Source organism: Rhinopithecus roxellana, chromosome 7 (genome assembly GCF_007565055.1).
Source record: "Rhinopithecus roxellana isolate Shanxi Qingling chromosome 7, ASM756505v1, whole genome shotgun sequence".
NCBI classification, from domain to species: Eukaryota; Metazoa; Chordata; class Mammalia; order Primates; family Cercopithecidae; genus Rhinopithecus; species Rhinopithecus roxellana.
In genome coordinates, this window is record NC_044555.1 from 75084054 (window position 1) to 75109977 (window position 25924).

The 25924-nt window shown below is 44.4% G+C and overlaps 1 protein-coding gene across 5 annotated transcripts in view; it reads left to right on the forward strand.

The window, feature by feature from the left end:
- The window catches only part of TBL1X (transducin beta like 1 X-linked), a 258483-nt gene that overhangs the window by 188430 nt on the left and 44129 nt on the right, over positions 1 to 25924 (forward strand). For 3 of the 5 annotated variants that reach the window (XM_010352860.2, XM_030933628.1, XM_030933629.1), the window contains one exon: positions 2062 to 2169. In XM_010352860.2, coding sequence (XP_010351162.1) covers positions 2112 to 2169 — 58 coding nt within the window. In that variant the 5' untranslated portion in view covers positions 2062 to 2111. Of the gene's footprint in view, positions 1 to 1395; positions 1541 to 2061; positions 2170 to 25924 lie in introns of those variants that run through there. The other 2 variants (XM_030933627.1, XM_030933626.1) reach the window with 1 other exon arrangement.

The window sequence follows — 25924 nt, forward strand, 5'->3', positions numbered from 1 at the left end:
CTCAGCTCCCTGCAGGCTGCCTGCCATTGCCCGGACAGATCACGCAATGTGGTGTTAGTAATCACGGGAGAGAAGTATGGTCAACCTTGCCATATAATGTAACCTAACCTAGGGAGTGGTGCCCCATCTCCTTGACATATTCTGGAAGCAAGTGACACATTTTGCCCATCCTCAAGGGTCGGGAGTATACCAGGGCAGGACTTTGTGGGGGTGAGGTATGTCCCTGGCGGTAACCACTACTTTGAATCCTCCTATTAAATATAAAATATCTTCCATCTTGAACATATACTTTGCACTTTTTTCCTCTGAGCAAACAAAAACTTAATCCTCATTCAACAATGAAAGTTTTGCTGCCTGTAAAGATACTTGAAAATGTGTGATACAGACACCGAAGGCAGTTCCCAAACAGCCTAAAGATGTTTAGTGCTGGCTGGGGGTGGCAGCTCACGCCTGTGATCCCACCACTTTGGAAGTCTGAGGCAGGTGGATCCCGTGAGTTCAGAAGCTCAACACCAGCCTGGGTAACAGCAAAACCTTGTCTCTACAAAAAGAACCAAAAAATGAGCTGGGCGTGGTGATGCCCACCTTTGGTCACAGCTACTCGGGAGGCTGAAGTGAGAGGATTGCTTGAGCCCAGGAGGTGGAGGTTGCAGTAAGCCCAGATCATACCACTGCTCCCCAGCCTGGGCAACACAGCAAGACCCTGTCTCCAAAAAAAAGACAGAAAAAAGAAGAGGCCAGGCCTGGTGGCTCACGCCCGTAATCCCAACACTTTGGGAGGCCAGGGCAGGCAGATCACGAGGTCAGGAGATCGACACCATCCTGGCCAACATGGTGAAACCCCGTCTCTACAAAAAATACAAACATTAGCCGGGTGCAGTGGCAGGCACCTGTAGTCCCAGCTACTCAGGAGGCTGAGACAGGAGAATCCCTTGAACCCAAGAGGCGGAGGTTGCAGTGAGCTGAGATCGTGCCACTGCACTCCAGCCTGGCAACAGAGCGAGACTCTGTCTCAAAAGAAAAAAGATGTTTAGTGTTGGTGACATCATTGACATTAGTTGTGGCCTTTCTGGGGCTGCCCAGCTGTTTGGAGTGAACAGCTCTTACTGATTGATGAATTCTGGTTTGTTCACGGACAGCAGAGTTCTTTCCTTGCTTGTTCCCTTTGGGCTGGTTTGCTCTTGTGTCTAACCGGGTGGTGTCTAAGAAAACCAGACTCTGTCTTGGCTGTCTCACACAGAAGCCCCTGAACGTTTTACTGCCCATCCTCCCTCCCCAGATTTCTGCCTGCCTCCTGGGCACCAGAAGTCTTAGCCAGACAGATACAGCGGGTTCTGTGGTGAAACACAAATGACAGAGGTGCTCCCTGCCTTCTGTGTTCTGGTTTTCCACCAGGAGCCCTGGCCTCCTTGCAGAAACATCGAGGTGACATGTAGCATGACCGAGCTCGCTGGCGCCTCTTCATCGTGCTGCCACCGCCCTGCAGGAAGAGGGGCCATGCAGTCAGTCTTGCACCACTTTCAACGTTTACGAGGGAGAGGTACTGCGGTTCCTCATGTGGCCAGGACCGTGTGGTCACTCTTTGGGGGTGTTGACGTGGCCGCGGGTGTACTTGGTCACCTCTCCATGTGTCCAGAAAAGTGCTCAGGGTTGAATTCAGCCACGTCTGCCTGAGTGCACTTTGGGATTCCATTCCTGCCGCTTGAGGGGCGCACTGCAGATCCCTGCATGCACAGAGCTTTACTGAACACAAAGTCAGTTGTTCGTTGCCGTGCTCTGTTGCCCCTGCTTCTGGCTTTGTTCATGTGGTTTTTGCTCAATTCTTCCTTGGCCTTAGAAAATAGGCCAACTCTTGTTTTTTCGGAAAACATTTCACCTGGGCATGTTTTTATATCTATAATTATGGAATTTTTATGTAATCACATAATTACAAAATATAACACAATCAGATGTTAATTACCTTCATGTGTATAATAGCATGGATATTATTTTCTTTAATCATCTCAAAGAAAAGAGAAAAATACAAGCAGTGTTTCAAAACTCTCTTCTCTTTTTGAACAGAGGGTGGCTCCCACTTCATCAACACCTCATCGCCGCGAGGTGAGGCTAAGATGAGCATAACCAGTGATGAGGTGAACTTCCTGGTGTATCGGTATCTCCAGGAGTCAGGTAAGAGGCTTGGTTTTCTGTTGGGAGGAAATTTATCTTCAGCATCTCACAAGCAGAAGGATCAACGCTTAATTCAAAACCAGGCTGTAGAAGAAGAAGAAGAGCTAAGAAGGTTCTTAGTGCTGATGGGGAGAAGAGAAGGTTCTGGAACCGTGCCATCCCCGGGTGGAAAGAAGGAATGTGTTCTTTCTTCCCTTGACACTTCTGTGCAGATGAATCAGGCGGGAATCAAGAGTGGTTGTGGTGAATGTGGAAAGGACGGAAGCAGTGTGGGGCCCTTGGCCTCCACCTCGACAAGGGCATGCATGAGCTGGGGTGTGTGTTTGAATCTCTTCAATTCTGCTCCAGAGATTTATTCAGCTCTCCAGCCTCTCCTACTCCCCGCCCCCAAATGGGCTGCTAGGCCGTTTTCTAAAACTTAGGAATCGTCCTAGCATCTTCCAACATTTTTCATGACCACTGAGACATTACTTTATGGTTAGTGAGTAAACAGCCGATCACATGTATTCCTTGTTGACAAAACAGACCTTGAGCTGAGCAGTTGCCCTCCTCCGCCAGCAGAGAAGTGGCAGGAGGAAGCCACAGAGCCCAGGGCTTGGGTTCTGGCCGGGCTTTTAGCCTGGGTTCGTGGGATTCCTCCAATAAGTCATTTAGTTTCTAGAGTGAAAGCTTATTTTTTACATTTTAAAACTTAGAAGATACGTAATTTAAGACTTACAAAACAACATTGGTGCCAAACGTCCTGATACCCACCTACCCATTCCACTTAAGAAACAAACCTCTCAGGTGCATTGGAAACCCCGCCCATGTGTGCCTCCCCCCTTCCTCGATGATAATGACCCTGGTGGGCTTGCTGAGTGTTATCTCCACGTGTTTGCTACACGTAGCCGTTTTCCTAAGCAACATACAGTGCAGGTGAATTCGTTTCCTAGGGCTGCTATAGCAACGTACCGCAAACTGGGGTGGCTTAAAAAGAAATATGTTGTCTCCTAGTTCCTAAGGACAGAAGTCCAAGATGAAGGTGTAGGCAGGTCGATTCCTTCTAAGGGGAAGTCTCTCCTGTGCCCCTGCCTGGCTCCTGGGGCCTTGCTGCAGTCTTTGGATTCCTTGGCTTGTAGGCGCACCACCCTCGTCTCTGTGTTCAGATTTGTCCACATTTCCCTGTGGTTAAAGACAGATTGGATTCGGAATTTTCCCTCCTCCAAGACAACCTCATTTTAGCTATTGTTTTTGAATACAGCAATAATTACATCTGCAGTGACCCTGTTTCTAAATAGTGTCACATTCTGAGGTGCACTGTTGGTGAGCACTTCAACCGGTGAATTTGTGGAGGAGGGGGCACACTTCAACTCGTAACAGTTGGTTTGGGATCTTTTTAAGCTTCGTGTCCTTGATATGAGATTGTATATATTCTGGAACTTGATTATTTGAAAAGGAAACCCCAGTTCCTACGCCTCCTCCTCCCAGAGATGCGTGCATTCGATTTGAGGGAAAACCAGTCTGCGATCCTCTAGGTGTGGGTTCTCTCACAGCTGGCCTGGTAGGGTAGGATGTAGGCATTGGAGCCACACAGAATGGCTCGAGCTCTGATCCTCAAACAAGTCTGAGTGAGGCCTATTCATTAGAGCCTGGGTTTCCTTGACCAGGCAAATGTGGTCAAGTATGTCGGGCATGTAGCACATTGTAAGTGTGTGCCTTCCCCATCCAAGCCTGGGTCTCTGTCCTGTGCACTCCCAGCTAGTGTTATTCATGGAAAGGACGCGTTCTTTCTGCATATATATCAGATGCCTGCGATTGGCTGTTGCCAGAACATAGTATAAGAAACTGGTATACAAAACAAAATATGTACTGCCTCACCCCTGGAAATCAGGGAAATGATATCCGCTCTGCTAATACGTCAACCTCAGTTCTTAGAGCAGCACAGGTGGTCTCCCGCCTCAGAGCTCAGAGCTTTCCAGAGGTGCCTGCAAATGGAAATCACATGTACCAAACCCTGCTTCCCCGTCGACTTGTGGCATGGAATTTGAGATTCTTTCCATTTAGCAACACCTCTGCACAAGGACACGATGAAGGCCAAAGAGACTCACAGCTCTTGTGTAAACAAGTCCCAGGCTGGAACTGTCGGGTGTGAAGGACCACGTGCTCCGTAACCTGGAGACAGCCGTGCTGCTGGCTGGTCCCCAGGGCCACGGAGCATGAGCTTTGCTGGCTTCTTGAAATAAACACAGAAACCCCCATCCCTCCCCAGAAAGGTCGGCTTCCTTATTCCGTGTTTGTTTATGAAGCTTCGCTAACTAGGCAGCTGAGAGGGAGAATCGGAGCACAACAATGCATAGACCTTGGCAAATGTCAACTGTGTGTAACATCTGTGAGCTCCGCTCCCGATTCATCAGTGTCACTAAAGTATAATAACACTTCTTAGGCAGAGTTGATATCGAAGAGAGAGACTATTGCACTTTCTTCAGCTCACTATGTGCATTGTGGAACTTTTTAGAGCACCCTACAAGGTTATATTCAAAGGAAGAAGGGAGCAAAGAAATACTTAATGTTGAAATGTTCATTCTGGAGTTATTTTCTGTTTGTCTCAAGTCCTAAAGTTTTGGTTAGGTCAATAGTCATTGAGCCCCCATCAAGAAAGCGTACCTTCTCAGCCTATCGCTCTCTCCCTTCTACCTTAAATAAAAAGGAAGATATTTCCCTGATCATGCTTCCTCCTCAAGCACCTGTACTCTCATTCCTGCACCTCGCCAAACTCATTAAAAACAAGTTCTGCGTCTCAGAAGATGATTCATTCCTCAACTCCTTCCAGTCTGGCTTTCTCCACTAGAAGTTGTCAGTAAATTCTGGGTTCCCAGATCCAGTGATCTTACTGCAACTGGCATTCCTCCTTCCCTGGTCATCCCTCCTTACCTGTGTGTGGCAGGAAGCGGGTGGGGCTGGGGGTGGGCAGTGAGGAAGGGAGTAGGTGTTTCCCTGCAGTGCAGTAAGGACAGCTGCTTCGTGGAAGGTCTACTTAGAACACTCAACCCCACCTTCCAGGTGCAGTGACGGACAAGTTTTTCAGAGTCACCAAGCATGTAGCCTGAGCCCTGCTTCTCTACCCTGGACCCAGCAGACCAGTTGCCATTCCCGTCCATCCGTTCATCTCCTTCACCAGTGTCTCTCTTCCTCCCCTCTGCCAGTATCCATGGTGTCAGTTAGGATGCATTAGGCTGCAAGGAAGGGAATCCTCAGTGGAGCACTGATGACCTCAGATAGCAGGGAAGCAGGGTGTTGAAGAAGGATCCAAGACACATCTCTTCAAACTCGGGAAAGAACCTCAAAAACAGACGTGTTTTGTTCCTCTGCCCACAACAGGCAGAAGTCAGGTCATCTGGCTTTTAGCAAACCACATATATTTCCCTACCTGTGTGGATTAGTGGATTTTCATTGTTGCCCTTGTTACTTGTCCAAAGCAAGGGCTTTGCCCATCAGAAGCACTCAATGGATGTTACCCACAGGTGACATCTCATAGCAGCAGACTCATGGCAGTTTGAAAGAGGAAACTAGTTAAAGCAAGAATGTTAAGTAGTAGGGAACTTCTGCATTACCAAACTCTAGTGCCAAAATGGATTTGTTGGGTTTTGCATGAGTTCAGCAGTCTGGCTTTGACAGGTGATATGGTTTGGCTATGTCCCCACCCAAATCTCATCTTGAATTGTAGCTCCCATAATTCCCATATGTCATAGGGAGGGACCCATTGGGATGTCAGTGAATCATGGGAGCAGGTTTTCCTGTGCTGTTCTCGTGGTAAGTGAATAAGTCTCACGAGACCTGATGGTTTTATAAAGGGGAGTTCCCTTGCACACCTTCTCTTTCCTGCAGCCACGTAAGATGTGACTTTGCTCCTCATTCACCTTCTGCCATGATTGTGAGGCCTCCCCAGCCATGTGGAACTGTGAGTCCATTAAACCTCTGTCCTTTATAAATTACCCAGTCTCAGGTATGTCTGTGTTAGCAGCATGAGAACGGACTAATACAATGCGTGAGTCCATTGGCCTCTGTCTTACGGGATCCATTGCCCGGTCACTTGTGCTATCTGGGCAGTTTTTAAGAATCACATGGTGGCCATGTGCCTTTCCCATGAGCTCATGTTACCATCCCAGGAGAAGAGAAGCAAGGGAGTGAGCCCCTATAAATGTGCACAGCCTGCACCTGCTGTAGTGAGCAGCTCCCCCAAATGCTTGGGGAATCGTGAGTTGTTTGCCCCCGCATATTTCTGAATACAGCAAGGGAAGTGGAAGTCCGTTTTCCACTTAGTATGGAAAGAGAGAAAATTTGGCACGTGAGTCCCTGTAAACATATTATTTCCTCTGGGACTTCATCCCAAAATCCAAACTATAAAGAAAACATGTTCTCCCAGACCCACATTTTTAGCATAAATTAAATAATTCACAGGAACTTGCAAAACAGTATAAGGAATACAGGGGAACAGAACCACAGATTCAAACTGAATTTAACTGAGAAAGAGCTGCCTGCAAGATAATCGGGTGATAGATTCAGGAGAAAGGAAGGTACTATGAAAAATTTTGTTTTTTGAGTGAGACCCTCACGTACACTGAGGGTCTCACTCTGTTGCCCCAGGCTGGAGTGCAGTGGCACGATCACGGCTCACTTCAGGCTCTACCTCCCAAGCTCAAGTGATCCTCCCACCTCAGCCACCCGAGCAGCTGGAACTACAGGCTTGTGCCACAAGAAATTATGCCCAGCTAGTTTCTTATTTTCTATTTTATTTTATTTGTAGAGACAGGGTCTCACTGTGTTGCCCAATCTGGTCTCAAACTCCTGGGTTCAATAGATCCTCCCGCCCTGGCCTCATAAAGTGCTGGGATTACAGGCATGAGCCACCACATCACCTGGCCAAAAACATTTTTTAAAGAAAGAGAAGATACTGTCTGAAGAGGAAAGAAGGAAGGAATGTATAGAGCTGGCTTGAGCATAATGAACACACAGAGCAGTTCTGTCATCAAAATTGCCTTGTGTCCCTTTGTACTCAGCTCCTCTTCCACCCCCGCCCTGCCCCTGGCAACCACCACTGTTCTGTCCCTAGAGTTTTGCCCTTGCAAGAATGGCATAGAGATGGCATCATACAGTGTGTAGTCCAGAGAGTGTGACGTCTTTCACTCAACCTCATGCGTTTGAGATTCATGCGTGCTGTTGTGTGCACCAGCCATTCATTCTTGAATAGCTAAGTGGTATTCCATTTTGAATGCTGTTTCCACGATTTGTTTATGCATCCTCACATTTGCGTTCTTTCCAGGTTTTGGTGATTCCAGCATAAAGCTACAAAAAACATTTTCATACAGATCTTTTGTGTGAACGTAGGTTTTCATTTCTCTTGGGTAAATATCTAGGAGTAGGGTTAATGGGTCATGTGATAAGTATAGGTTTCACTGTATCAGAAACCAGTGCATTCTTTTCCATCTAAGGCAGAGGCAGGACACATCATAAACATGAGTGGTTTTATAGAGATGAGCTGAGTCACAGAGCTCCTTTGCCTGTCACACAAGGCATATTGGAAAGTATGTAAAGGGATATTAGCCCTGGCATATATATCTGCAGGATGCTCATGGAGTGTGATTCTTCTTTGAGGATTTGCAGCTAGCCTTGTGGACTAATTTCATGAACCTGTCAGGGTCACAGTTTCCATGGGCAGACGTGAATGTAACCCAGGTCGACTGAGTGACAGAGCGTCCTTGTTTGCATACCTTCCCCTCCTTAAGCAGTGCCGTTGGTCTGACCTTCTGCTTAAAAACAGAAAACTCTATACAGCCTCATCAGTCCTCCGGTGGATACACCCAGGCATCTGGGCATGGCAAAGGCCGGGCTTCCAGATAGCGCGATTCTGCAGGCTGGGCCCTATGGCAGCCGCGAAAGCTCTCTGTGCATTTGCCCACATACGCATGGTATCAAAGTCATCAAAAACCCAGGGAAGTATTTCCCTACCTGGAGCTTTGTGACTGATGTCCACCCACTGCCAGGAACAGGCAGATGAGTAATAAAAACCATGTGATGATGGTGGTGGCGACAGTACTGAAGAAAAAGCAACACAAGTAGAAATAGAATTTCACTAATGTTGTGTCCAACACAAGGACGTTACCAAGTTCTGTGTCCATGACGGCAGTAATTTTAAACACTGTAGCTACTAAAAGGAGCTTGTCGCCATAATAAATGGTAAAAATTCACTTCTCACACACGTTGAATTCCCAGAGTGAGGAACTTCTGGCTTAGCTGTGAAGATTTAAAGACCCTAGAGGATGATTGAAAACTCCTTATTCAGTGGAACTTATGGTCTGATTTGCCCTGATTTGTAGCTGAGAGGCCAATTTTTTATACATATTTCTTGCCTCCATTAATGTCACCAAGCATGGGTTATTCAGACTGAGAGTATCACTAGTTATCAAAAGTGAGCGTCTACACTCTGGGCACTCTGTTTTCCTAAAGAGCCCATTTCTGCACACACAACTACCTGGGTAGAAGTAGGCATGCTGCTTTTGTTTACATAATGTATCTATGGCTCTGTGTTATGTGTCATCCTTGCTCATGAGGAGGATAGTGCTATGGTCCCAACGTTTCTGTCTCCCCAAATTCCTGTGTTGAAATCCTAACCCCCAAGGGGATGGTATTAGGGGCTGGGACCTTAAGGAGCTGATGAAGTCATGAGGAGAGCTCCTTTGCCCCTTCCACCACGTGGGAACACAGTGAGAAGGCGCCGTCTGCGAACCAGGAAGCGGGTTCTCACCAGACACTCAGTCTGCCACGTGTTGATCATGGACTCTAGCCTCCAGAACTGTGAGAGACACATGTAATTTATAAGCCACCTACTCTGTGTATTTTGGTAAAGCAACATAAACAGCGTAAGATAATAGTGAAACAGTACATCCACATGCCCAGACTTTCAGGGTTGTGAATATATCTTAGTGACATTTGTCATTCATTTTGTGAAGCTTCTATGCCAAGAAAATCATTAATAAGAAAGATTTCTACCCAGTGTGGTGGCCCACGCCTGTAATCCCAGTACTTTGGGAGGTTGAGGTGGGCAGATTGCTTTGAGCCCGGGAGTTCAAGACCAGCCTGGGCAATAAATACAAAAATTAGCCAGGTGTGGTGGTTCATGTCTGTAGTCCCAGCTACTCAGGAGGCTGAGGCAGGAGGATTGCCTGAGCCTGGGAGGTCAAGGCTGTGGTGAACCATGATTGTGCTATTGCACTCCAAACTGGGTGACAGAGTGAGACCTTGTCTGAAAGAAAAACAAGAAAGAGTCTTGCTGGGTGACACACTTCACCTGCAGTGCTTCTCTCTGGTGGCCATGCCATTCAGGTGAGTTAGCGTAAGAGGAGTGCATGGAAGAGTGAGACCTCAGCGGCCTCCTCTTTCCACAGCAAACCCAAGCACAGATAAAAGGCTGTGCTGAGCGCCCAACACACAGCAAGGTTATACTGTCCAAAAAGAGTACCTGGCAGATGACCCAGCAAGTTCACAGCGGGTAAGCTGGTGTGGATCTTGGTTAGAGTGAGGTGGGGTGCAGGGAAAGGTTCCCTGTTCTTCAACACTTTCTACAAAAACATGAGACTGAGGGTGAAGTGGTCCCCTCTGAAAAAGCACCAGGTATCTTGTGGGGGCCTGATGCTAAGGGATAGGCTGTAGCTCATGCCCTGTAGAAGAGAACACTGCTCAAAGTCAACCAGTCTGGATTCAGGAGGGGTCTTGGGAGCTTCAGTCTGTCCGTGGAAGAAGCACTTCCCTGAGGCTTCCCTGTGTTCCAGTGCCCTTCATATCCTAGGCCTCTGAGCAGGGTGCGGTCAGTTGAGTGGGTGGTTCCCCTCACCTCCTGCCGGCCTGGCATTTCATCATCCTCGAGTTTCTGCCAGAGTGGAGGCCAAGCTATGTGCTGGGCTGATTTCCTCCTGTTGCATCTGTGAGCTGCTATTGTGAGGATGGTGGCTTGAGAGAGCTGAACAGAAAGACATGCCCCCTCCTTTCCAAGACTGACCTCGCACTGTAGAGGAGCAGTACAGGGTCCTTTAGAAAACCTCAGCGGAAGCAACCCAGATGTCCATTGACAGAGGAAATTCCATCAACAGAACGTGTCCATCCATACAGTGGAATATCGTGGCTCAGCTTTGAAGAGGAAGGAAATTCTGACACAGGCTCCAACACGGATGACACTCGAAGACATTATGCCAAGTGAAATTAGCCAGTCACAAAAGGCAAATACTGTAGGATTCCACTTAGAAGGGATACCTCGAGGAGTCTAATTCAAAAAGACAGGCAGTGGGAGGGTGGTTACTGGGGGATGGGGAGAAGCGGGAGATGTGGAGTTGCTATTTAATGGGTACAATTTCCATTTTGCAAAATAAAGTTCTGGGGATGGTTGATGGTGATGGTTGCACAGTAGTGTGAATGCCCCTAATGCCACTGAACTGTGCACTTAAAAATGGTTAAGATGGAGGCCAAGGTGGGAGGATCACTGGAGGCCAGGAATTCAAGACAAGCTTGGACAACATAGTAAGACCCTATCTCAACACCAAAAAAAAAAAAAAAAAAAATTCAAAAATTAGCCGGACATGGCTCACACCTGCAGTCCCAGCTACTCAGAAGGCTGAGGTGGGGGGATCACTTGAGTCTGGGAGGTAAAGGCTGCAGTGAGTTATGATCACACCATTGCATTCCAGCCTGGACAAAAGAGTGAGACTCTATCTCTCTCTCTCTCTCTCTCTCTCTCTCTTTTTTTTTTTTTTTTGAGACGGAGTCTTGTCTGTTGCCCAGGCTGGAGTGCAGTGGAGCGATTTTGGCTCACTGCAAGCTCCGCCTCCCGGGTTCACGCCATTCTCCTGCCTCAGTCTCCCGAGTAGCTGGGACTACAGGTGCCCGCCACCACGCCCGGCTAATTTTTTGTATTTTTAGTAGAGGCGGGGTTTCACCATGTTAGCCAGGAGAGTCTCGATCTCCTGACCTCGTGATCTGCCCGCCTCGGCCTCCCAAAGTGCTGGGATTACAGGCGTGAACCACCGCGCCCGGCCGACCCTATCTCTTAAAAATTGTTTTTAAAAACTGGTTAGCACGATAAATTTTATGTTATATATATTTTACCATGACTTTAGGGGAAGGCCATGGTATTATAGGTGAGAAGTTCCATGTGTAGATTGTTTTCAGAGTTTGTAAAATTAGTCTCAAAGGGAAGAGAGAACCACCTGTATTTACAGTAACATTAATATTATTAATATTACATGATAAGGGCTTTTTCATAGTCCTATATCAGTGTTTGGGGCAAATCCCTGGCACAGCTAGTATCATTTGTAAGCTACATTGGTGTCTGACAAAATCTGGTTATTTAAAAAATTAAGCAGAAAATAGTGGCTTATTTATAATAACAATATTCTGGACTTATGACCTGTGTCCCTCAGTGGGCGTAGTTGAAGCAAGCTGTGGCAAGTCTGTGCCACAGAGCACCGCTCAGCTGTGAAAAGGAAGGAGTTGTGGGGTAGGCGCAGCAAGCTGGAGGAACCCCCAGGGAAGTGCACTGAGTAGAACAGGCCACGTCAGAAGATTGCAGACTGGGCCAGGTGCGGTGGCTCATGCCTGTAATCCCAGCACTTCAGGAGACCTAGGTAGGCAGATCACTTGAGATTAGGAGGAGTTCAAGACCAGCCTGGCCAACATGGTGAAACCCCATCTCTACTAAAAATACAGAAAAATTAGCCAGGCGTGGTGGCACATGCCAGTAATCCCAGCTACTCTGGAGGCTGAGGCAGGAGAAATGCCAGAACCCAGGAGGTGGAGGTTGTTGTGAGCCAAAATTACACAACTGCACTCCAGCCTGGGCTACAGAGCAAGACTCTGTCAAAAAAAAAAAAAAAAAGGGAAGAAGAAGATTGCAGACTATATGGTTCCATTTGTAGGACATGCTTAAAGTGCTGAAAATATTCAAGTGGACACCAGATCAGTGGCTGCCACAGATCTAGAGTAGGGATGGGAGGCAGTGCTTAGAAAGGATGGTTATAGGAGAGTTCTTTTGTGTTGATGGAAGAGTTCGGTACCTTGACTAGAGACGCAGTTCCACATCTCTACACGTAGGATCAAACTGCATAGATTATACATACACAACCAGTGAGTACAGTGCAGAAAGGATGACGATAGTTTGTGTTCCAGTGAGCACTTCCATCCTGCCTCCTACTTGGTGGTGTTGATCCTCTTTGACAGTAGTGTAAGATGCCAAGATGGGAGGAGACAGGATGAAAGGTGCACAGCAGTTCACTAGTTTTGCAATTTTCCCTGAGTCCGTAGTAATTGCAGAATTATTTAATTGTAAAAAAGACTATACCAAAAATGTAATTCAGCGTTTCTATTGTCTGCAAAGCTTTGTGTGTGTGATAAACGGTGGTCCATAATGCAAAGGCAGCCAAGACATTTTTATTATATTTCGCAGGTCATTAGCCATATTGCAGGCCTAGGGCTGGGTGGGAGTGCTCTCTTGTGTAATGGATTCGAGTGGCAGCCCTATTAACTGAGAAATGGATGGCCACACAGACACTATGGGGCCATTGAAAACAGAAGAATCAGCTGGAAGCAAACAGCAGTTGTCATATGGACATTGCTTGAATGTTTGCAGATTGGGGACTGTCATCTCTGGGTGGGCTGCATTTTTACTGGGGGAAAAAGTCGGTGCATGGCTTCTCCCCTGCTCACTTACCAGTGAGTCTTAGAATGCTTCTAAAATATCCACTTACAACCTTCAATGTGGAGGATTCTGTTAGATTTATGTGTTCAGCCTGAGAGAAGTGGGCAGATTTGAGGGTCTTAACTTCTGAAGATGCTGTGAATGGCCATAACATATAATGCATTAACTCAAGATTTTCAGCCCATTCATTGAGATCAGGGTTTCTTGGCCCTGGCACTATTGACAATGGGGGCTAGATCGTTCTTCATCTTGGGGGGACTGTCCTGAACACTATAGGATGTTCAGCAGCGTCCCTAGCATCTGCCCACTCTCTGTTACAATGGGGAGAGAGTGGGCAGACATTTGTCAAATGTCCCCTGGTGGGTAAAATCAGCGCCAGTTAAGAACCACTGATTCATATCCTTTAGTTGTAGGATTTTTTTTTTCCTTCCAACTAGTTTTTCCTGGGAAATGGAGTTTTAATGGCATTCTGATTTTTTGCCCTTCATCTTATGTTCTCCTTGGGCTGCATTTTGATTCCCTCACCTGCAGAACTCAAATAGAGTTTCACGGCAAGCAAAATGCAGTCCTTGTTATTATTAAAATTTTGCAGGTATTTTTTCCCTTGAGGAAGGAGAAAGTCTGCCAGAAGCATTCTCTGGCAGATAATAAAATAATTGAGAGTAGCAGACTTTCCATTTGATTTTTCTTTTTTGGCTTGGCTCCTGGTGAGTAAGTTAGTTAACCAGGAAAAGGGTGTTACTGAAACTGCCTTTGCAAATATTGTAACAAGAAATTATGACAGTGAGAGAAATCTGACATGGCTGACTCCATCTTGTCTCTAGCCTCACAGGCTAGCTGTCTTTGCTCATTCCTGTTAAAATCAACTTAATTAAAAACTGATATCCAAGATAGATAGATAGATAGATAGATAGATAGATAGATAGATAGATAGATAGATAGATAGATAGATGGATGGATGGATGGATGGATGGATGGATGGATGGATGGATGGATGGATGGATAGATGGATAGATAGATGGATGGATAGATAGATAGATGGATAGATAGATGGATGGATAGATAGATAGATAGATGGATAGATAAATGGATGGATAGGTAGATGGATGGATGGATGGATGGATAGATGGATGGATGGATGGATGGATGGATGGATGGATAGATAGATGGATGGATGGATAGATAGATAGGACAGATAGATAGATGATAGATAGATAGATGGATGGATGGATAGATAGATAGATGGATAGATGGATGGATGGATGGATGGATAGATAGATAGATAGATAGATAGATAGATAGATAGATAGATAGATGTATATGTATGTAAAAGGCTGTGGTGCTTTTTCACTTCTTAGATCTTGTTTGTTTAAGAAAAATTTTTCTTTGTTTTTCTTCTCAGTCAACTGAATTATTTCCCCAGTCTGTTTTATTGCCACTCTTGATGCCTACATGAGAGGACCTAAAGTAATTTCTGACAGCCCAGGGCTCCTTGGGAAAAACACAGGAGGTGCCACATACCCTGTTTTGAGAAAAACCTATGTTTTCCTCACGGAACCCCAGGAATTGAAGGAGGCTAGATCCCTCTCAAAATCTAAGGCTCTCCTCCGTGTTACCTGATATATTTTGACTTTGGGAGGTATCAGAAATGACTTTGCAGGAAGAAGAGCTTTTAGCCTGTGTATGTAATAACTAGGTAGGAAATATCCTTTCAGGTAGGGCTAATGGCAGTTATGGAGGGATACTCAGCTCTTTGCACTTTGGGTTAGAGAAGCATGCTCTCAGCCACCTAAAAGGTATGGAAATATTTCTACCCCACACTGAAAGATGAGACTCTCTTGGGGGATGGGCTGATTGGGTTTGGATTGCCTTGTAGTGGAATGCAGGTTAAAAGCATTGCACTCTCTTCTCCCATTGCATTCCCCTCTTTTTGGGGATCCAAGATGTGGTATAAAAATGGGACCCTTAATTTGGGGGATCTGTTTTTGCCTTCCAGCTATGCCTGTTTTTTGGGCCCTAGAAACTGCATGCTTTCCTGGCCCTGTTCCTGTAAGGGCTCCACCCTGAAGCCAGTAATCCAATTAAAAAACTTAAAAATTGGCAGATAAAAAATCTTACAACTACCGGATCCCCTTCTGTCTATTTATATGTGTTGTGCGTGTGATGTCTATATAAAACATGTTAATGTTCCTATTAATTGACTTTTAAAGAAAAGCGCTAAAAAAATTGTCAGAAAAATAGAAACTTGAATGTGTTTAGGTCATGTGACTCTAATCTTTGAAAAATAAAGGCAATTTAAAATATTATTGGTAAAGTAAGATAAAATGTCTTCAACGTTTATACATTTGGTCTAAATTAGGCAGATCATATACTGTTTGCTAGATGCTTTAAGCTCATAAACTGCTTCTGTGATTTTTAATAATTGTTTGACTTGTCTGTTTTACAGCCATTGGATTCTAGATAAGGCCTGGGGACACGTGGAAGTAGCCAGGTGCCCTAGCTAGGCTGGGAAGAGTCAGACATTGTCTGCAGCTCTGTCTTTGTCCTGGGCTCTATAATCTGATTCATGGTTAAAATTGCTTACCTATCAGATATTACACCGCAAATTAAAGCCACTGAGAATTAACATTGTAATGTACTGGAGAAACAGTTTTACCTATAAGGTATACAAGGAAAATTGAATGTGTTTTTCGTAAAATGTTATAAGAAGGTATGGAAATACGGTTTTTGTTAAAGGGAATGTAATTTTGTCTAGTTCAGGGGGTTTTAAGGATCATCTTAACCTAAAAGAGCAGTAAGACAAAACTGCAAGTTTTAACAAGCTATAAAGGGTTTGTGAAGGATTGATCTTGTAAAGGAAGTTCTGTGTGTATCAGGAAGTTGGCTAAGATTTGAAGGAGATTATTTCAGTTTTCGGTACATTAAACATGAAAATAAAAGCACACTGATGGCAGGGCTCAAATCTGGGCCCATGTGTCTGAATAATGGTTTTCTTAGGAAATTGATCAGCTGTTTAACAGAAAATTATAAAGGGTTTTAAAGGGTTTTTGAAAATTTTACCTTATGGTCAGATGAATTAAGATTATATGGATTTGTTTATAAGGTTTTATTACGAATTGGGTTTAACATTAATAGTATACAAATGCAAAGGTGAAATTTTGCTTTTTCTTTTAAACAAGGTTTTCATGTAATATTAAGGGATATGAAAGGTTTTTGTTTGCCCCTTTGAGTAAATGGCAGGGGAAAAGGAAGAGGGGAAAGAAAAGAGACAGATTCAGTTGGCTTCATGCCATCTTCATTGGGTCCTGTTGTTTGGAAAGCTGAGGCTCCTATCAAAGTAAAGACTTTTTCTTTCATAAAATTTTTGAGTTATCATTTTGGCTGAATGAATGACTTAGGTATACTGTGACCTGGGATCCTATTTTGTAATATCTAGTGTTTCAAACCTTTGATATTTGACATACTACCAAGATCAAATTCTAGGTTATGTTTTAAAAAAAAATTAGGACACCTAAAGTCCAAAAGAGATATATTTGGCTTATTTGATACATTAAAATCATGCAGGAAGCATTGTCAAATATAAGATGGTGTTTAACTTTCTTTGGGTTCTATTCATATAAATATGCTATTAGTATGTGTTACAAACCTGTGTAAGATTCCTATAATTCTGATGTTTCAGTGTATGTTATCATTAATAATTGTAATTGTTATGTTAAATTGTTGTGTGTCACAGAGATGACCAGAATTCCTTGTTGACTGCATCTTTATGGCTGTCCTGAGACGTCTGTCATCCATAGACAATTATTGTCTTGTGTTGCTCCTTTTTAGAAGGCAGTTGTTATATTCAGCTATAGGACTCTGACAGGTACTCTTGAATGCAGGTCTCTGATAACTGTAGAAATTGTGCCATTGGAATAGGAAAAAAAAACCCAAACTTTTGGGACTCTCGTGGAGAGCTGATGTGTTAAACATTGCCAATCCCTTTGTTATTCAGAATCAAGAAAATGTTTTCTTTTGAGCTATTTACCACTTTTAGCAACTGAGTAAGATAAACTTGTGCAAAATTTACTGTGAGCAAAATTTGGAGCATGTTGCTTTTTCTCTACCTGATTTCTGCAGAATTTATAGAAACCATTTGAGTATTCTCACCTTATGGCAGTATAGTTATTTGCATAAGTGCAGTAAGAATCTGTTCTCTTTTGTAACAGAACAGAATTAGAAACACTGGTTATTTTACCAAGGCTTTGACTGGAATGGCATGCATTCAAATATAAACAGACTGCTTTAAGGAATCAAAGTTGACTTATAGAGCCAACAGAAGCCCCTCAGGAAAACGCCTCATACCTTGTCTGTGCGGTTTCTGTACAGGGTTCCTGACCTATGGTAAGTAAAGAATGTCATTTTCTGGCAGGCCTAGGGAGCCCCAAGTTATCTTGAGACCTTGGGTGGAGGAAAGAGCCTATTATGGCAAATAATTATTCTTGCTGCGCTTTATACAAATAATCAGTCCAAGCATAATAAGACTAAGACTTATTTTGCAAGTAAATTTGTCTCACTATGATTTGTCTTTCATAAAAGTGGGGACTGGAGAGAGAAAAATTATGTTTCAAAAAACTATAAACTTTTTGAGTTTTCATTATTTTCTGTTAACCCCGAATTCTTTGTGGGCTACAAGTCCCTAAACTAATGCTTTCAGATTTTTCTTCCCCTTTTCCAACTTGGACTCAGTAAAATGCTACTACTTTGTTCGTGAGGCCCTGCAAGCTGAAGCTTATTCCTCGTAATATAGGCGACAAAAACATTTCAGATTTTCACTGCCGCCTTCATCTATAACTGAAGAGGCCTAACCCATCTGCATTGCCACCTCCTGATATGGGAAACATCTGTTTAATTAAACATCTAGTCTCAGGACTAGGAAACTGACCTAAAAAGAATATGGAGCGATATATGTAAATGTGTTCTTTCCTGTCCCTCCCAATTTGTCTGTCTAACAACCACTGGCCCAGATCTCTCTGCGAGCCGCCCCATGTCTGATTGGTTCTCAGAGATGTTCTTCTCCCTGAGAGAGATGTTCTCCCTCAGAGCTTAAGGTCAAGTCTACAAAGGCTTCAGAAGCTAGGACTTCCACTCTATCCTAGGACCTTGTAGTTCACTGTTCACTTAAATGCTGTGCCAAAACTACAGAGGAACATCCTAATGCCTTTGTCATGCAAGCCTTGAAACCCCAACCAGGCACATGTGAGTACATGCAGACAGCTGCAAAGGGGTTCCACTACTTTTACCTTGGGGTCTACAGCTGCACCCACTCTGCCCACTATCAGCAGGAAGAAGTTAGAGCAGTCGTCTCTTCTTTTTCCATCTTCATAGCCCACACCTTAAGAATAAGGTGTTATAAAACCCAAAGGGAGGGATTGAAACCACCTTTGCAAAAATTATAATTAACTGAGAAAGTGTTGACAGTGAGAGCAAAGTGACGTGGCTGACTGTCTTGCTTCTAGCTCACAGGTTGCCTGTCTCCGCTCTTTCCTGGCCATGGGCCAAGCTAACTTGGGGGGAAAATTTAGTTTATAGTTTAAATAATAGTCCTTCCCCAAAACTAAATGTTGTTTGTAAAACTAATGAAAGGCCACCAAGTTAGAATGAGAGGGGCTTGAATTCTAAGTAATTTACCGTCATGCCATTATGCCATAATAATTGGCCATTATGCCGGCAGTGAAGATTTGCATCTTCCCTAATTACTCTTGAAGATAATATCACTGTTGTAGAACCTGAGATTGGCCTTTGAGATGTCTTTTCAGGTGTTTGCATTTCTGACAACCAGATTGCCCCACTTGGACCTGTGAACAACCGGTCCTGTGGCCCCCCCACCCACCGAGGAACTGACTCAGCATAAGAGGACAGCTACAATTCCCTATGATTTCATCTCCAACTCAGCCAGTCAGCATGTTCCCTACCGTACCCCGCTGCCCACCAAACTATCTTTAAAAACCCTAATCTTTGAGCTTTTGGAGAGACTGATTTGAGTACTAATAAAACTCCAGTCTCCCATACAGCCGGCTCTGCATGAATTAAACTCTTCATTACAATTCCCCCTGTCTTGATAAATCAGCTCTGTCTAGGCAGCAGGCAAGGGGAATCCATTGGGTGGTTACATTACTCTTAATATTTGTGAATAATTGCATCTACAAAAATGATTAAGTGGCTTTGCCCACTGTAATCCTAGTAGCTGACAAATTACTCTGTAGATTCCACTGTGTTTCCTAGGGCCGTGGAATGCCTTCTTATGCAAGACACGTTTCCATGGATTCAGGAAATCATTTTAATGGTTTAGCTATCTTAATTTAAACAAAAGTTCAGGGCTTATTGTTCAGCTGAGTCTCTAAAAATATTTTTTGACTGCAGCGGCTCTTTTACATTGCTAATGTGTATCTTTGTTTAAAAAAAGAATCTTTATGAAACAGTGAAGGCCAGCATTTCTTTGAGGTGTCGGCAGTCTTTGCTTTAGGAATAATAAAGGAAAACATTAGTTTCATCAAATAATAAAATAAGGAAGACCTGAATAAAATGTCCACATTAGTAGGGGATGAAGGTACCCTGAAGCTCTACAAGGCAGTAATGTCTTATACCTTGATGTGATCTCATTAAGTGAGAGCAGCACATTTTGCTGGTGTGTTGGGACCCCCAAGATCACCCTCAGGCCCAGTGGTTTGCTGAAATGGCTCACAGACTCAGTACCTGCCACACTTGTGGTTTATTACAGTGAAATGATACAGATGAAAGTCAGCAAGGGGAAAAGGCACAAGGCACGAAGTCCAGGTGAAACTAGGCACAACTTGCAGGTGGCCACCCCCAGTGGAGTTACAGAGAGGCTCTCAATTCTCCCAGAAGAATATATGATTGGCCACGTGCAGGAGAGTGGCCAGCCAGGGAAGCTCACCTGAACCTTGGCGCTCAGGGTTTTTATTTGGGAGCCATTCCTATGGACATGCGGCCCATGCCGAGGGGTTCAGAAGGAAAATAGGAGAATACATGACTATCCACACCACTTCAGGCCCAGGCCACATGGAAATCTGGGTGAGGTTCTGTATCTGTCATTTGTGCATTTATGCATATGTTAGATGTCAGTGTTAAAAACTAACTTCTACGAATGCGTAGGAGTGGGTAAGTAGCTGGAGAACGTGATACCCAGGCCTTTCATATAGAAAAGAATAGCACATCACCCTGGCCAGCTGTGCGGCATGAACAGTTGATCCTCCTCCACCAAGTACGTCTATTCTCCCTTTGCTAAATACAGTGGTGGAGGTTTGCAGAGCCTCTGCTCACATGGGAGGTTATGAAGGGGCTAATTGTTCAATTACCAACCCTCTCATAACCGTGCTAGTTGCAAACAAACTGTTTGAAAAGACTGTTTTGCTAAACTGTTCTCTTGGTGTGATTATAACCACTTACAGTAGCAAAATGCAGGAATCCAGAAGTTCTTACGTTCCAGATGTTCATAACCATTCCACTCTCCCGGTTCCAGTACAATTTCAGTTGTGCGATCTTTTCTAAGTTTATTGTTCTAAATTAAGACTTGCCGTTCTTACACTCATTAATTTGTTACAGGGAGAAAAAGCAATTAGAATGAAAATCAGATGAGTATAAATTACAGTTGTTTAAGTATACATCTTGTCAATGTAGTCAAAAAATCTCCATTGGTATTGACACCCACAAAAAAGGTTAGATTCTGTTGAAGATGCACATAAGCCTTAAATTTCACTTCCTACTTTAAAAATTGGTGACGATGTGAAAATGTCTAAGAGAGTCCACATTTCCTGTTTTAGATAAGATGAAATAGCCAGTAACCAAGGTGCCTGTCTTCCAAGTTTATTCACCGTTACATTCAAGACTTGCCTGCTCTGAAATTCTAATGTGACCTTAAAAGTGTCCAGCATTGATATGTTCTATGCCAAATTCCATTTCCTTTCTTGCTTTCCAGACTGAATAGCAAGCGAGTTGTCTGAACTGTCAGACACAACACTGTCCCTCTTCCCTGAAGTCTCGGTACATCCCTTTGCTGGTGCCTCCTTCTCCATTCACTTCTCAACTACTACTGCCCCCAAGAGGATGTTCTTTTTTCCCCTCCCACATCTGTGCCTAGAGTAATATGCCACTCCCTTGCTCCTCAAGTCTGAGTCCCATCCCCAGTCTCTCTACTGATCCCCCAGTCTGAGTGTCCCCTCCCAATCTCTCCAGTGACTCCTCCCCTCCAAGTCAGGATGTGTATCCCCAACTTCTCCATTGCCATCCATACTGATATTTTGAATGACACTTCATGGGCACTCTTTAATGTAATCTCACACTTGGTACCATCACCATTTCCCTACCACGGTCTGTCCACTCCAAAGATAAGCTTCCTCCACCCTATGATTATGTCACTCTTTGTCTTAGCCCATTCGAGCTGCTATGACAAAATATCATAAACAACAGAGATTTTTTTTTTCTCACATTTCTGCAGGCTGGGAGTCCAAGATCAGGGTGTGGGAGATTCAGTGTCTGGTGGGGACCCGCTTCCTGGTTCATAGATGGCGCCTTCTTGCTGTGTCCCCATGTGGTGAAAGAGGCAAGGGAACTCTCTGGGGTCTCTTATATAAGGATACTCATCCCATTCATGAGGGCTCCACCCTCATCACCTCCCAAAGGCCCCACCTCCTAATGCCATCCCCTTGGGGGTTAGATTTCAATATATGAATTTAGAAGGGCAGAGAGAAGCATTCAGAATTAGCACTGTTCAGTAGAAAAACATCAGGATTGTGTTCAAACATTTTTTTCCATAGTATCTTTCCTACTGCCTTCTTGTCTGGCACCCAGATATCCCACCCTTGTCAGTGTTACCCCTATCCCCCCATCACTGCTTTGTTGTAGTAACAATATCTTGCATGTATCAAGTATTTGCTGTGTGCCAGGCATGATTCTAAATATTGACAGATGAAACTGTTTATTCCTACCAATCCCTAGGAAGTAGAAACAGCTCCATCCTCATTTACAGATGAGAAACCCAAGGTACTGAGAAGGTCCTGGCCTACCCAAGTCACCTCAAGGAGGTCATACAGCTGGGATTCAGAACATCATCCATCTGGCTTTGGAATCTTTCTCATTTTTTCATTTATTCATCATTCATTGAAAAAATGTAATAAAAAGTATATATATATGTATATATAGCTATCATGTACTACATGATGCTTTCAAATACAGTCGACCCTCCACATGCACAGGTTCCCCATCCACCAATTCAACCAACTGTGGATCAAAAATAAATTGGGGGCTAGGCACGGTGGCTCACACCTGTAATCCCAGCACTTCGGGAGGCCGAGGTGGGTGGATCACCTGAGGTCAGGAGTTTGAGACCAGCCTGTCCAACATAGTGAAACCCCATCTCTACTAAAACTACAAAATTAGCTGGACATAGTGGCGCATGACTGTAATCCCAGTTACTTGGGAGGCTGAGGCAGGAGAATCGCTTGAACCCGGGAGGCAGAGGTTGCAGTGAGCCGAGATCATGCCACTGCACCCCAGCCTGGGCAACGAGCAAAATTCCTTCTCAAAAATAATAATAATAATAAATAGGAAAGCAACAATTAAAGATAACGATACAACAAGATAATACATATATTTCTAATTTTTAAAAAACAGATTTATTACAGGAAGTATGAAAATATGAATTAAGATTGCAATGGGCAGCACAGCAGAGAAAGGGCTGCCTGCCCTCCTCCCCCTGCCCCATATATATTTTTTGTGTGAGACAGGGTCTCACTGCGTTGCCCAGGCTGGAATGCAGTGGCATGATCTTGGCTCACTGCAGCCTCAACCTCCTGGGCTCAAGCAGTCCTCCCACCTCAGTCTCCCAAGTAGCTGGGACCACAGGAATGTGCTACCACACCCAGCTAATTTTTCATAGTTTTTATAGAGGCAGTGTTTCACCATGTTGCCCAGACTAGTCTCGAACTCCTGGGATCAAGTGATTCACCCACCTTCACCTCCAAAAGTGCTAGGATTACAAGCATGAGTCACTGCACCTGACCTATTTATTGTTTTTTAAAGACAGAGTCTCTCTCTGTTGCCCAGGCTGGGAGTGCAGTGGCACAATCATGGCTCACCGTAGCCTCAGCCTCCTGGGCGCAAATGATCCTCCCTCCTCAGCCCCCCGAGTGACTATGAGTGCAGGCACGTGCCACCACACTCAACTAATTATTTTTATTTTTTGTAAAGATAGGGTCTCATTTTGTTGCCCCATCTGGTGTCAAACCCCTGGCTTCAAATGATCCTTCCACCTCGACCTTGCGAAGTGCTGGGATTACAGGCATAAGCCACCACACCCAGTGCCAATCTCAGTTCTTTGCTCGTTATCTGAATTTTCACTGTATTTGCATACACCTGGAGTATTTTCTTAATATTTGTCTTAAATTGAAGCAGTTGCCTTTTATTAAATATACCAATACATATTAGTATACTAGTTTCATTTAGTTTTGTTGTTCGCATAACGTACGTTCAAATAGCTATTACATTTCAAACATTTGCCCTCACGCTACTTAAAATTATTTTGAGTACCATCAGAAATGTGGAGGGCCCCAGAGAGTACTTGATGTCCAGTTAGAAGCCATTGATTCATTGTTGAAAGATAAAACTGGATGTAGTGTGAGTAAAGGATGACCTACCTGCTTGGTGAAAAATTAGTAACCACAGAGGTGACTGTCAAAACCAACCAGCAACCAGGGAAAATGCTTATAGTGTGTTAGGTAAAAGAGAACAGGGATACAATACTCTGTGACCATGATGATTGTACATATAAATTAAGATGCACAGGCCAGGGGCGGTGGCTCACACCCAGCAGATAATCCCAGCACTTTGGGAGGCCGAGGCAGGTGGATCACCTGAGGTCAGGAGTTCGAGACCAGCCTGGCTAACATGAACTGAAACCCCATTTCTACTAAAAATACAAAAATTACCCGGGCTTGGTGGCACACACCTGTGATCCCAGCTACTTGAGAGGCTGAGGCAGGAGAATCACTTGAACCTGCGAGGTAGAGGTTGCAGTGAGCCGAGATTGTGCCATTGCACTCCAGCTTGGGCAACAAGAGTGAAACTCCATCTCAAAAAAAAAAAAAAAAGAAACTAAGATACGTAGAGAAAAGGGACTGGAAGAAATCCCCCAATGTGAGAACAGGAGTTGTGTTGATTGTTTAACAATGTGAGTTAATTTCTCCATCTTCCAAATTGCTTTCTCTTCTATTCCCGAAGTCATATCTTGACTTTTGTTTGAGTGTGATTTGCAATGGTGCTATCCATCGTAAATCTCTGGTTTAGCATTCATGCTGTCTTCCAGTTTCGAAATGTTGAATCCAGAATTCATGAGGGTTCCAAGCTGCTGGAGAGCACACTGTAGGGCTGGAGGACACGAGCGTCTCTGAGCCTAGCTCTTCCTAGTAGTTGACTTGCAGCAGGAGCTGAGGCTTCTCCTGGCATCACCTCCACTACAATGTGAGCATTTCCAGGAAGCAGAAACCCCTGTCCCAGCCGAGGCCCCTCCAAGGTTGTCTCATTGTCCTAGCCCCCCATTGCCCTGGGAGGAAGTAGCCATGTGAGTTTATGGCCTGAGTAATGCTTTTCCCTCCTGAATGCTCCCCACATCTAGAGGATATGAAAATAGTCTTGGCAAGGGCGCCTGGTCTGAGCTCGTCAGCGGCCTGAGCTGTATTCAGCCGCCACCCTTGGGGTCCAGGCCAGATGTTATGGCAAAACCCTATTTTAACGAGATCCTTCTGGTATTTCTTTTGGACGCCATCCGAGGCAGCTTCATTTTACACTAAATTCCATGTTACGGTGGGTCATCTCAAACAGGTCTGCAGCACGTCAAAATGTTCTCACTGCACTCTGTTCTCTGTAGGAAAATGTTGTCGGAGGTTAGGATGGGAGTTGAGGACTGGGCCTTGAGGATTTTTTTCATGTAAACACATTAAAATGGAAAGCTGATATGAACATGTTCAGTGATATAGACTGCAAAGGCACAAAGAATTCTCCCCAGCATATTTTTTGTGCTTTTTACCATGGATATAACTGGAGTTTACATATGATAAGAACTGCTTCTTGGGCAGAAAATGTAATCCTCTGGTGAGACTAATCCATCACTGTTGAAGTGAAGGGAACCGGTAGTGAATTCACCCCACAGATGAAGATAGGATTTCTAATTCTCTTGCCTTTTCTGTTTACTGTTCCTAACTCCATGAGAGTGTACGTGTGTCTGTGTTTTCTTCACCATTTGATTTTTCATCCCAGCTCCCACTTCCTCATCCTTGGCCTCTCTTCCATCTTTATTTTTATCACACCCGCCCCACCTCCACCACCTTGTCCCAGCACTGAGAGGAAAGTGGGCAGCTCTCCAGGCAGCTGCAGTCCTGCTGGAGAAACCTTTATGATCCGGGAAGTGTTGACTGAGGAGAAGCTGTGCTGACTCCGCTATGAATAGGGAGGTTGGAAAAATGTCAGCATTTGCAGAAACAAAAGGAAGTGCTACATGTACGTTCTGGTTTCATAATGACTATATTGTAAAACCCCTTCCCTTTAGCCCACTAGATTGGACAAGTGTGTTAACCAATGGCTGTTGGGTATCCATTGATCATAGAGCTAGACCAACAACCAAAGTTGTTTACCTCTCATAGGGTGGCTTTCGCAGGCATGCCAAAATCACATTATAAAACTGCCAGCCACAAACTCTAACATGTATTTTCACTTCCTATCCAATAAGGGATGTCCCCACCCCTTTACTCCCTGACTACTGTAGTCATAAAGGTACACTCCTAGTTCCTCCCTCTCTCTTGGCTTCTTGGTCCCTGTGTGTGATAAGGTTTCTTGTTGCCCTGTATGGTATGGTGTGGCATGCCCCAGCATACTCCCTTCCTTGGGAACTGAGTAATAAATTCTTTCAATGGCATTAGCCTCTTTGTGTTGTCACTCAGTCACCTCCATAAATTAAAACCCTTCAGGTTTTGTTGGCACCGT